This window comes from Lacerta agilis, chromosome 6 (assembly GCF_009819535.1).
Source record: "Lacerta agilis isolate rLacAgi1 chromosome 6, rLacAgi1.pri, whole genome shotgun sequence".
Taxonomy (NCBI): domain Eukaryota; kingdom Metazoa; phylum Chordata; class Lepidosauria; order Squamata; family Lacertidae; genus Lacerta; species Lacerta agilis.
The window spans coordinates 77,562,334-77,575,935 of record NC_046317.1 but is presented as its reverse complement, the minus strand read 5'-3'; the positions used below and the strand labels follow the sequence as shown (position 1 = coordinate 77,575,935).

Here is a 13,602-nt window from a genome sequence, read left to right as displayed (position 1 = left end):
ATTTTGTGTGTGTGTGTGGGGGGGAATGAACGAATTCCTATGCCCCACAAATAACCCAGGAATGCATTTTAAATAAAAGGACACAGAAACATAGAATCATAGAAGTGGAAGAGACCACAAGGGCCATCCAGTCCAACCCCCTGCCATTCTACTCATGTAAAAACACGCTGATTCCCGGACCGTCTGCGGGCTGGATTTAGAAGGCGGTTGGGCCGCATCCGGCCCCCGGGCCTTAGTTTGCCTACCCATGCCATAGATCTATTGCTGAATTCAGGAGGCTAGACGCAACTCAGTAAAGCACAACTGAGTGATTTCTTGCAGATGCAATAGAGGAGGCAGCCCCCCCCTTTTTGCTTCCTTTGCTGCCACATAATAGGCACCCCTACAATTGTCCATTCGTGCTAACTCTGAGACATATGCCACCAATGCTGAAGTTGTCATTAGGCCAGCACCGCATGCAACTCCCTTAAAAAAAACCCCACCAAGGAACTTTCTGGGCTCTGCAGCATCATATCCTGACTTGTAAGCAGGAAACAAACGACAATCTGGGCTCAGACATGGTGAGGATCCAAGCTTAAGCACGGCTTCCTGGTTTGTTTCTCCCACTTGTACGGGTGGAATATCAAAGTGGAAATGATTGGGCAACATGCTCTGGCTTTTCATTTGCAACAAACCATGATGAACCCGCAACCCTGGTTTACAAAGTACTTCTATTGCGAAGAAAGTAATCATTCACACAGTACACATAGTTAACTATGGCGCTCACTCCCGCAGGAGGCAGTGAGGACCAGCAGCCTAGATTGCTTTAAAAGGGAGTAAGAAAAATTCTGATCGCCGAAGAATTGATGCTTTTGAATTATGGTGCTGGAGGAGACTCTTGAGAGTCCCGTGGACTGCAAGAAGATCAAACCTATCCATTCTCAAAGAAATCAGCCCTGAGTGCTCACTAGCAGGACAGATCCTGAAGTTGAGGCTCCAGTACTTTGGCCACCTCATGAGAAGAGAAGACTCCCTAGAAAAGACCCTGATGTTGGGAAAGATGGAGGGCACAAGGAGAAGGGGACGACAGAGGATGAGATGGTTGGACAGTGTTCTCGAAGCTACTAACATGAGTTTGGCCAAACTGCGAGAGGCAGTGAAGGATAGGAGTGCCTGGCGTGCTCTGGTCCATGGGGTCACGAAGAGTCGGACACGACTGAACGACTGGACAACAACAAGAAAAATTCATGGAGGAGTGGGTTATTGATGGATATTAGGCATAATGGCTATGCTCTGCCTCCACTGTCAGAGACAATATTACTTCTGAATACTAGTTGCTGGAAATCACAGGGCGTGGGTCATGCTGTTGTGCTTGAATCTTGCTTGTAGCTTTCCCACAGGCATCTGGGTGGCCACCTCAAATCGGAGTGCTTCTTGGTTGTTCTGTGCATGAATTGTTGCGGAATGAATGAAAACCGAACCCTCTGCATTGCAGGGGGTTGGACCAGATGACCCTGATGGTCCCTTCCAACTCTAGAATTCTACGATTCAGTTCTACGATTCTAACTGACTAACCCCCATTTCATTTCAGCGTTTCGTCCCCCCCCCCGCCCCCCACCGAAGTTGACTGTGCACATACCCCTAGTGGAGGGCAAGGGAAGATAAATACTTAAGGGGCTTGAGCTCAGCCTGACCGGGCCAAGTGAACTTTTGCAGATGGATTTCAGCAATACATCTTTGGAGGTCTCCTTCCGAGCTCCTCCCTGGGAGGGAAAGGAGCATTTGAATGGAGGCCAGATTCTATTTAATTAGGAGCAGTTGTAAATATGTTTCTGCACTTCCTTAAATCTGATCCCCAAACAGGTCCGAATCAGAGCTTCATGGTAAGGCTCACATGTTCCACACACACAGGTAACACAGAGAGAGCAGAGTGGACACACGCGCATGCCAAAAGTAGCCCCTGGGATCCTCAGAAATGCCTAGGTTCAGCTCCAATTTCCCACTACTGCACTAGCATAATTTTCCCTAGGCTAGCACTGGGATCTAAACGGAACAGGGGAAGAGAAGGAGCATCAAAGAAGCCAGCAATGTGTGGGGTCTTCTAGCTGGCTTTTGTTCGAAGAATCAGTGCGAAGGTCTTGGGGTTCATGGTGGAAAACCCAAAGTTGGTGACTTTGTGCACTGCAGCACCTATTCCTTTGCAAGCGCCTTGTGCTGATCTTTAACAGCAACAAAAGCCAGAGGATCTGGTGCATGGTACCTATGATGCTGACTATATTATCCATGAAGCACAACTGTAAGACACTGATGGGAACCAGTCTAGAGAGGTGGGCTGACGCTATATAAGGCTGACAGCAGGCAATATTTTTTACTTTACTGTAAACACACGCATTAATTTGTGGGTCAAACAGGTTTTCCAGAAGCCTTCCTAAGGGGAAACACCATAACCAGGTGGCAGAGTACAAGGCTTGCATGCAGAAAGTCCCAGGTCCAATCTCTGACATCTCCAGGTAAGGATGGAGAAACTCCCAGGAGAGCCAATCAGCAGAGAGTCTGCGTAGCCAGCATTGTGTCCTCCAGATGTTAAACTGCAGCACCCATCACGCCCAACCAGCACGGTGAATGGTCAGGGGGTGGTGGCAGCTGTGGTCCACCATCATCTGGGAAGGCACGACTGAGCTAGATAGGCCAATGATCCAATTCAGCATTAGACAGATTCTGATGCTCTTGTGTTACAGCAGGCTGAGTGTACGCACCATAAGCTGTGATCCCAGTTTCAAACTTTCTTCAACCTTTTTTTAAGAAAAGAAGCAGTTCTGGTGCCTGTTTCCAGCCTAATAGAACCTGACAGGCATTTGTCCAGTGGACCTTCTCTTCTTCTTGGCTGCTGCACTTCTGATTTGGTGCCAAAGTCTGAAATCGGAAGAAGATGATGGTCCTGGGAGCATATGAACTGATTTTCTGGGTGCAACAGAAGCGGCCCAAAAACATTCTTTGGAATGTTAACAAGAGGGCAATGTGCTCCTTTCCCTTTCCCTTCCATTGCACTCTTCCAGAGGCAGAACACACACCATGGCAACTTTCTTGGGTTGATATTGCAAAAATTTCCACACCAGAGAATAAAACAGAGGCCCCAGGAATTTATTTATTCCCTGCACATCTGGTGTCATGGGAGCGGGTTCAGGAAATAACCACAAGGTCAAGCCTGCAAATGTCTTCTTCTAATTGCTTGTTATGCAAGGTCTTTCTTTTTTTTTAAACACACAACTTATTATTGAGTGGTTTAGTCACTTCAGCTCTAATGATCGCAATGATGGAATGACTTTTCTCTGTTTCGCACCGAGTCAGCTTGCAGGTCTCGCGGGAATATCCTGCCACTGAGCCTCTTGGGCTTGCAGATCGGAAGGTCAGCGGTTCGAATCCCCGCAACGGGGTGAGCTCCCGTTGCTCTGTCCCAGCTCCTGCCAACCTAGCAGTTTGAAAGCACACTAGTGCAAGTAGATAAATAGTTACCGCTGTGGTGGGAAGGTAAACGGTGTTTCCGTGCGCTCTGGCTCCCGTCACGGTGCCCTGTTGCACCACAAGTGGTTTAGTCATGCTGGCCACATGACCCAGAAAGCTGTCTGTGAACAAACACCAGCTCCCTCAGCCTGAAAGTGAGACGAGCGCCGCAACCCCATAGTCACCTTTGACTGGACTTAACTGTCCAGGAGTCCTTTACCTTTTATCCTACCAGCCAAACCAGGTCAGCGGATCACCAATCCCATAGTCTATTGATCATGTTGAGCTCCGGAGAGCATTAGAATTTCCCTCATTGTTGCACAGGTGGAGCAACTGAGTCCCCTTTGGGGAAATGACACATTCTATACAAATATGTGCAACAAAGCGCTGACTTGTGGTGAAAATGGTTGTTATCACTATATAGATCAGCACATTCACTTTCTGTTGAGAGCCTGACATTGGACGGCTGCTGAATAAAGGCAGCTGGATGGTACAACATGGGGGTCCAGGACCATTTAAACTTCAGTACCTAATTCAGGCTACTCATGCAATTTTTTTCTTTTTTTATAGCAGTTGCCAATGGGAGCTCCCCCCCGGCCAGGTTTAAATAGCAGGCATGGAGTTGACTGCAACAGGGTGGGAGGGAGATTAAAGCTGTTCCCTGACCACCCCTGGCCACTGCCCAAAGTCTCCATTCAGTTCAGGCCCCCTGCACATGCTGTTTCCTCCTTTAAAGCCCAACCACACAATTGCTAATAGCATTCAAAAAGGCATTTTGTCTGGAAGTTAGAGAAGTTCTCTTCCGGATGTGAATGGGAGCTTTGCTTGGAATGAGTGGCAGGATCTGGGTGCCTCTCAATTCTTTTTTCAAGGCAAACATTTAGATTTGTTGTTTACTTTGCAGCTCAGCTGTGTGTGTGTGTGTGTGTGTGTGTGTGTGAGAGAGAGAGAGAGAGAGAGAGAGAGAGAGAGAGAGAGAGAGAGAGAAATCTTCATTGTCATCCATTCACTGCATGGACTGAATTTACATGTATGTTGCATTTTAAGACACAGGTCTAAATTCTATGCACATGTAGCACTGGGAACCCAGATTCCCCCAAGGAACAAAAGGGAGTGAGTGATGATGGGAACAGAAGCAGCAGCCAAAGGAAACCACGTTAGTTGGGGGAAGCCAACATGACCTGAGTTAGATTAATTAATGAGAGGCAATGTTGTGCTTTGGGAGCGAAAGCCTGCCAGCGACCGAGATTTTGATCCTGGCGTGGTAAAGCTATATCGGGCAACTTCTGGAAAAACAAACAAGAGTCCAGTGTAACTTTCAGTGGAAGTCTGTGCAAGCCCATTGGTGTGGATCCAGTTACAGAATTATGCAAAGCGCTGCCAGGCTGATGTTGGGGGAAGGGGTATTTTGGTCCCGATGAATAGTCTGACTTCATCTCTTTCTTCCCTTGACAGCTGGACCATTGATTGGAAATTGTAAGAGAGGCAGGGACTTCTGTTTTGCTAGGGACGCTAGCATGGAGCAGCTGAACAGTTGCCCAGAAATGAGATCTCATGTATGTGTGTGTGTATTTTGGTAATAGCAGCAGCAGCAGCAGCAACAACAGTAGCTTGAAGCTGCATTGTTCCAAGCAAATGTACAGCACAGGAGTTGGGCCGTAGAGTAAGTGGTGCAAACCAGACCATGCATGTGGAGAAAAGCCATAACTCAGCGGTGGAGCACATGATGTGCACGGAGAAGGTCCCAGGTTCAGTCCTTGAATCTCCCCAGAGAATCACTGCCAGTCATCATAGGCCATCCTGAGCTAGTTGGACCAATGGTCTCTCTCCACATCACCCATTTTATATGTGAATTGCATACCGCTCAACTGTCCTGGAACAGGAACGATTGAGTACAGTGGTGCCTCAGTTTAAGAACAGTCCTGTTTATGAACGATTTGGTTTACGAACTCCACAAAACTGGAAGTAGTGTCCCGGTTTGAGAACTTTACCTCGGTCTAAGAACAGAATCCAAACAGTGGAAGGGCACCGGCGGCGGGAGGCCTCATTAGGGAAAGCGCACCTCGGTTTAAGAACGGTTTCGGTTTAAGAACGGACCTCCGGAATGGATTAAGTTCGTAAACCGAGGTACCACTGTACTGCTAAATCACCCACAACTATAAGAACATTCAGTGTTTCCTCGGGGGCAGCAGAGGAACAACACAATTACAGCTTGCAAAACAGATTTGCTGGTGCAGCTGCTGATACAATGGAGGACGTATTAAATGGGTTGTTTGTTGTGGCGGGGAAATGTAGAAAATGCATTTAGCAGACAGATCTGTAGAGGGATGATGGGAATGCAGTCAATGCACGAGCCAACTTTTGTACAGTACCCCTGAAATTCTCCTTTTAAGCACAATACATGATATCAATCGATACGTGGCATCATAGAATAATAGAATTGTAGAGTTGGAAGGGACCATGAGGGTCATCTAGTCCAACCCCCTGCAGTGCAGGTATCTTTCACCCAAGATGGGGCTTGAACCTATGATCCTGAGATTTAAAAGTTTCATGCTCTACCAACTGAGCTATCCTGGCTGCAGGATTAGTTTTTTTTTTAATAACCTGTACAAATAGTTGAGCATTTTATCTACTTCCTGTCTACAGTAATTTCATCTGTTTCTCCTTTTATTTCCAGAGGCAACAGACCTGCTAACCAGGAACCATGTCGGTGAAACTCACATTTGACTCCCCTGCCGATGGGGGAAGGATCAGCAGGAGCTGCTCCTTTGCTGGGTTCAGCAATGCGCAGAGCCGAAAATTAGTGTGAGTCGCACAGTTACAAGCAACAAGTTCCTTTTTCTTTTCCTCAGCTTATTTGCGTCTTGTTGTTTTGGCTCAACCTAGCCATTCAAAACCACAAGCTGCTCTCTCATCTCATTCGTTTTAGTAGCTCCCCGTTTCTCCACTCCCCAAATTGGATTGAGAGCTCTGGGCAAGGAGGGCTAGCTCAGTGGTAGGACATCTGCTATGGATGCAGAAAGTCTCTGGTTCAATCCCCGGCATCTCTAAGTAGGACTGAGACCCCTGTCTGAAATTCTGGAGAGCCAGCCAGTGTTGACCATGAAGAGCTTGGGTGGCCTGCTCTGACTCAGTACAGGGCATCTTCCCATGTTCCTGGGGTTTCAGTTCTTGCCCATGTGCCATTTTCATGTGAAACCCCCTGCTATAGATAGTTGCAGGTATGCAACCTGAGTACTTAACTGAAACAAAATAGAAAATTCTTTCCAGTAGCACCTTAGAGACCAACTGAGTTTGTTCTTGGTATGAGCTTTCGTGTGCATGCACACTTCTTCAGATATCTCTGAAGAAGTGTGCATGCACACGAAAGCTCATACCAAGAACAAACTCAGTTGGTCTCTAAGGTGCTACTGGAAAGAACTTCCTATTTTGTTTCGACTATGGCAGACCAACACGGCTACCCACCTGTAACTGAGTACTTAACTGTCATTCAGGGTGCAAAATGTAGAGAAACCAAATGTGACAGATTCATCCATCCCTGGCCCAGATATAACTGGATGCCAAGGCTTCCTGGTTCATTTCTCCAGCCCACTCCAGAGGAATCGTGAAGTGGGATTATCCAGGAAACACGCAGGAGCATGCTCATTGATCCTATCAAACCACTAAACCAGAAACCCAGTCTTATTGCAACGACTAAATGAGGCCAATGTCCTTGAATGTTGTGCTAGAGTGTTGCATCCGACACTCATGTACTTGAATATATGTGGAGGAGGCATGGATGCATGTGAGGGAGAGCGAAGGGGTTCGAACACAAAGAAGGTACTATTTTAATTGGTTTAAAATATTTTTCAGCTGCTCTCCGGCCATGACTCTCAGAGCGGCTTACAACATTGACACCAAGTGCCTTTTAAATATTTAAATGCTTGTTGTTGCCCTTATTCTTACTACTTATTTTGTGGTTTTTATATTGCCATTTTATGTCGTGAACTGCCCCGAGATCTGCATATGAGGGGTGGTATACGAATTAAAATTATTATTATTATTATTTATTAATTCTTTATTATTATATATTGAATTTATATACCACCCTATACCCGGAGGTCTCAGGGCGGTTCACAGAACAAAATCAAAATATAAAACCACAATATATATATAATCAAAATAAAAACAGCAACCCAATAACACTCTCCTCCCCCCAAAGAACCACATTTTAAAAGGGCATAGGATGTCAATCAAATCAACTAAAGGCCTGGTTAAAAAGGAACGTTTTTGCCTGGTGCCTGAAAGCCAGTGTGGTGTAGTGGTTAAGAGCGGTAGTCTCATAATCTGGGGAACCGGGTTCGCGTCTCCGCTCCTCCACATGCAGCTGCTGGGTGACCTTGGGCTAGTCACACTTCTTTGAAGTCTCTCAGCCCCACTCACCTCACAGGGTGTTTGTTGTGGGGGAGGAAGGGAAAGGAGAATGTGAGTCGCTTTGAGACTCCTTCCGGTAGTGATAAAGCGGGATATCAAATCCAAACTCCTCCTCCTCCTCCTCCTCCTCCTCCTCCTCCTCCTCCTCCTCCTCCTCCTCTTCTTCTTCTTCTTCAGGTGTATAATCAATCAATCATCATCATCATATGAATATAGTGAAAGCAAACACGGTGAAAACTGAGTTAACAACCTCGCCTAGGATAGACATATAACTAAAAGGCTTGGGCAAATCTAAGTATTCATGTAGCACTAAACAGAAAATAAAGTAATCTTCCTTGAGAAGGGGTTTCATAACCTCTGGTTTTGGATGATGGGAGGATATGGACAGCATGGTGCCTTCCAGATATTTTTGGACATCAGCTCCCATAATCTCTAACCATTGGCCATGACGGCTGTGGTGAGTCCCAACAACATATAGAGTGTTGGCTACCGTTTGCTAGGGCCTCTGAAGATGATCTCACCAATCTGGCAGATTCGTTTGGGAGAAGGTGACAGACTCTTAGGTTTATTAGTACACTCACCCCAAAATGCATCCATGAATGTACATGGATTTCCACTTCCATTATACAGTAAACCTGAACAATATCAAGCTCCAGCAAGTCCTTTCTGCGTTGTGCTGGTTGTCTAAACTTCAAAAGGTGGGGATTTTTTTTGGGGGGGGGGGAGGAAGAAAACCAAGCAGTCAATTGAACAAACAGACTTGAGACTGCAGCACATAGTGGGAGTTCTTGCAGGGAAAGGAGTCGGACAGCTGTTTCCAGGACCAGAGCACCTCCAGCAGAGTAAGAATGCTCCAAAGAAGCGCGTTTACATTTCCCCGAAGGCTATCCAGTTACTATCCAGTTGTAAAGCATTTTTAAAAGCAACAACAATCAGGTCTTTATGTGCTTTTGCAGGGTGGTGGAGAGATTGCAAAACCGAAGTCCCATTTTAGCTAGCACTACGAGTAGGCTCCAGGACTTCCAGAAAACAGATGCTGCTGTTATTTATGATTTCTGCACCACTTGTAGGCAATGTTTATGGCCAGACTCTCAAACTATGATGAGTTTGGAGCTTGAACATTGCAAGAAATACAGGCCACGATCCAACGCTGTCTTAAAAGGCACTGAAGCCAATTGACATCAACATCGCGTGGCCAGGCGGAGTCCCCCCCAAACCCCGGGCAGCCCCTGAGGGAAATAACGACACGTGACAATGTTCTTTGGGATTAAATTGGCCACAACTTTATTAATATTCAGATGTAGGGAGACCTTGGCTTAGGCATTGGGCGTTTATCCTTCCCAGCTCCCCAGCTGGGGTTCTGGGTAATATCAGGGTTATCCAGCATGAGTGGGGAGTGGGCTAGCTCTGGAGAACATATGTTCAAGCAGATAGCCCGCCCACCCCCGTTCGCCGCCGCTGGAGGGGGAGGGCAATGACGACCTCTGGGCATATGGGCAATGCCTCCCCCTGAGACCCCTTTAACAGGAACCCTGTTATTGCCACTGCAATGGGGGCGGGGGTCACCACCACCCCCATTTTGTAGATGACTAAAGGATTCCGCCTGTTATAAAAATTAGGTTCAACCCCAGAAGGGAGTCCACAAACCCGGGGGAGAGCCTTAGTAGGGCTCCCCTCCTCTCAAGAGCACGCCCAAGGCCTGCAACCGCCAAAGTTGTGACGAATTGCTACGGGAAAGGCGAAACCTGCCAATGCAGGGAAAGTCCTTTCTGGCCCTTCAACAGCGACCTTGACATAGCAGCGCCTGCGTGCCTGTGTGGCTGTAGAAATAAAATGGTTAACCTGCAGAGTAAACGTTAAATGAGGGAGTGGTGGGTGGGGAAGCTCTGAACCCAATGGCTGCTTCCCAGGTATGACTCAACTCCTATTGTGTGTACTGACTAATCCCTCCTTCTACTTGGCCAATCCCCCCCCCTGCAACACCTCCCCAGCCGGGATTGGCCGGCTGCTTGAGTGGGTGGAGATCACAGGTATCCAACCTGGGAAGGTGGTGCCAGACCCAACTGCCAGGAGCTGCACCGTGATCACAGGAGGCTACTCGCGACCACGCAAAATGCGCACCCCGTTTGATGCAGGGAGCGGTCATTCTTAAGAAGTGCATTGGGTCCTGACCACAATAATTTTTGGAAGAATCCCCCCTTCTATTGCATTTAATTGTCCTTGTTTCAGCTTAAGTTGAAAATCAAAGGAGAACGCACCTGGATGAGTGTTTTGATAAGGAATCATCTTTGCTAGGTCAGGATAATAGGTCCCAGGGCCCATAAGCTAAGCAGGTTGGGGTGTGGTCAGTGACTGGATCTGTGACTGCTTTAGAACTTTGGGTTCCATGGCAGGTGGTAGATAATAAATAAGTTGATATTTGCTGCTCTGATAATAAGGTTAAAGACAGACGGAGCACCCAGTGCCATGAGCTTTCCACCCATAGTGTGAACTCAGCTTCATAGTTTGCATTAAAGTCAAATGCTGGATTAGAGAGTTGTTTCCAATGCAGGGTGGCCAGGTCCAAAAAGGACTCCCAAACCTTTAGAACAGTGTTTCCAGCTGTGGGTGGTTTTTTTGGACTACAACTCCCATAATCCTTAGTTTGATGGGCCAGCGGTCAGAGATGATGGGAGTTGTAGTCCAAAAACAGCTGGAGACCCAAGTTTGGGAAATACTGCTTTAGAAGAAGGAACTTCAGCAGGTATAAACTAAGGCCAGTTGAGTCAGCTCATAGCCACTTCTGATCCTTGCTTTGCCACATAGTTATGCAAAACAACGAAGGATCGGCTGGCTGCCCCCCAAACATTTCTGATTATGCCAAAAGCAGTCTTCTGAGGTTAGAACTGTGCGGGTCCAGACTCTGCATATTTACTTAGTAGACAATCACACTGAGTTCAATGGACATTACTCTGATCTTGGCAGAGAACTGCAGTATGATCTAAGCATACATCACTGAGATTCTTAAGTGACTGGAAGCTTTAATAGGATCACATTCTTCCTCTCGTCAGATAACCTTCATTCATTCCTAGAGAGGGCAAATTCTAGGTACACATCAATTGCTGCGTATAACAGAGGGTTTTATCCGACTTAGTGCTAAATTAAAGTCACTAAGTGGCATATTTGTTGCTGCTGGCAAAAAATTTTGCACCAGCAGAATGCTGCTGCATAAGAGAAGGGCACAAGCAGTTGCCCCATAACTTCGTTGCCCGATGGATTGTGTAATTGCTTACACAATGAGTTTCCCCTAGTGCAGCTGTTGCACTGGATCTCTCCGTTGCACAACACTAAAACTCGCCCACCCACTAACCTAATGCAAGAGTTCCTGCACTAGCAGACATTGGAAAGAGCCCTGAGGCTGCAATGTTAAATGCACTTTCTTGGAAAATGGTGGGTCTTGCTTCTGAGTAAGCATGGGTAGGATTGAGCTCCAAGACACCATTCTCACAACAGCTGATAGAACTAGCCAGGTGTGTCTGCTGCAGCCTTTGTTTGTTTGTTTATTAGCAGGTGGGGTGGAAATCCAGTTGATTGCAAGGAGAGAATGGATGATGTTAAAGGAGGCAAGAATTTACTGAGCTTGACTTTATGCAAAGTAAATAAATGATTAAAGGACAAGGGAGTTAGTAAAAGTCAGGTACAAATCATCATGTATTCCAAGAGAGGGAGAAACTAGCCAGGAATCTGTCAGAAAAAAGACCACCTTCAACAGAGATTCCCTGGATTGCCTTTACTTGGATAGGTGAGCAATGCTCAGTGGTTCAGTGGTTCTTTGTATTTACACAGCTACATAGTATTATGCTGTAAAAGATACTGAGTTTTTTTGTTCCAAGTGGGACTCTTAAATTAATGCAACTTGTTCTGTCCTGTGTTCCAAAGGAGGAACAAAAAATACGTTGGTTTAGCAAGGAGGGCAGAGGTTTAAAGATTTAGTTTTCTTTATCTTACAGAGAGGTAAGATGACTCAGTGTTTAAGTAGAGAGAATGATAGGGACTTTTTCTTTCTTTCTTTCTTTCTTTCTTTCTTTCTTTCTTTCTTTCTTTCTTTCTTTCTTTCTTTCTTTCTTTCTTTCTTTCTTTGAATTTCTCTCTAGACAAATAGTGTGCAACCTAATTCTTCTGAGTGGTAGTCAATGCTGGTCCTACTCAGAGTTGCCCCATTGAAGCTAAGGACACAACTAACTTAGGTTTGTTAATTTCATTGGGTCTGCTCAGGGACGTAGGAAGGGGGTGGGGTGGGGTGGGGTAGGGTGGGGGCGAGCAGCCCTGGGTGCCCTCACTGAGGGGGGTGGCATTTGGCACACCGCCTGCCCGCAACTCCCAAGCCTACCCCGAGCCATGAAATGCCAGAGTTGGTTAGGCTGCAATCCTATCCCCACCTACTTGGGAATAAACCCCATTGAATTCAGTAGGACTTCCTTCTGGGCAGAAATGGTTAGTGTATTCTCCCCAGGTGGCTGTTGGTTAGGGTACAGACCAAATGGCACTGCTTAATACATGGATTGAGGGTGCTTGTGTCTTACCTGTGGCCCTTCAGATGTTGATGGGACTTCATCACCAGCCAGCATAGCCAATGGTTGGTGGTATTGTGCAATGGAAGTCCAGCAACATGTTTAGGCAAGCATTCTCTTGATTTGAACCTCCAGATCTAGTGGCTACCCTGTTTCAATGAGTTTGTTCCAGTGTCCATTTTAATTATGGGTGCTTTTTATTATATATGTATTTTGGTTATGTGTGGATTCTCTTATAATTAGTTTTACACTTGCAAACTGTTTGGAAGCCATTCTGATGCAAGTATATAAATAAATATGGAGATTTTGGCTTGCTCGACAGGGCTTCCCCCCTCCTCTTTCCCATGCCCCCCAAAATTGGCTAGGAGTATGGGTTGGTGAACCCCAGACCTGCATACTGGGTGGCAGGGAGAGAAAGAGACTGGGTGATTGTTCCATTTGGTGAGCTGTAAAGCAGGGGTGGCCAACTTCCAAGAGACTGCGATCTACTCACAGAGTTAAAAACTGGCAGTGATCTACCCCCTTTTGGGGTGTTCAGGTCAAAGTTGTTGAGCTTTTTTTAGGAAAGAAAGCACTGTTTTGGGGGTTCACATAAAAGTTGTTGAGCTTCTTTAGGGAGCAGGAAAGTGACATTGAGCTTTTTTTTAGGAAGGAAAGCCCTGTTTTTGGTGGTTCAGGTCATTTTAGGGGTGCAGGGCAAAGATGTTGAGTTTTTTTTAGGGGAGCGAAAGTTTTTTAGTTTCTTTGGGGGGAGCCACTGATCTACTGGTGATCTACCACAGACATCCAGTGATCTACCAGTAGATCACGATCTACCTGTTGGACATGCCTGCTGTAAAGTTTGCAAAGATGGAACATTCGTCATAGCGTGACGTTGAACTCTACCCCTTGGGTGTAAGTTAGCCATGCCCATGAATTTGAATGGGTCTACTCTAAGTAGGGCTAATATTGGATACACCCTTTGTCTTTTTAAAAAATAAAATAAAATGAATGAATCATTCTCTCTTTGGCAATTCTTAAATGGCTAAATGAAATAAAAACAGCTCAGGCTTTTCCTTTTCATTTTTTCTTTTAGTTTAATGCTTGCTTGCTTGCTTGCTTCTCACTCCTGCTTTGTCTTTCAGTAGGTCTTATTGTAAGCCAGCTAGGAAACATTTGT

The 13,602-nt window shown here is 46.2% G+C and overlaps 1 protein-coding gene across 2 annotated transcripts in view; it reads left to right on the top strand.

The window, feature by feature from the left end:
* The window catches only part of RIPOR3 (RIPOR family member 3), a 109,834-nt gene that overhangs the window by 46,559 nt on the left and 49,673 nt on the right, over positions 1 to 13,602 (top strand). The window contains exon 2 of one of the 2 annotated variants that reach the window (XM_033153535.1): positions 6,158 to 6,285. In XM_033153535.1, coding sequence (XP_033009426.1) covers positions 6,185 to 6,285 — 101 coding nt within the window. In that variant the 5' untranslated portion in view covers positions 6,158 to 6,184. Of the gene's footprint in view, positions 1 to 6,157; positions 6,286 to 11,370; positions 11,675 to 13,602 lie in introns of those variants that run through there. The other variant, XM_033153536.1, reaches the window with a different exon arrangement.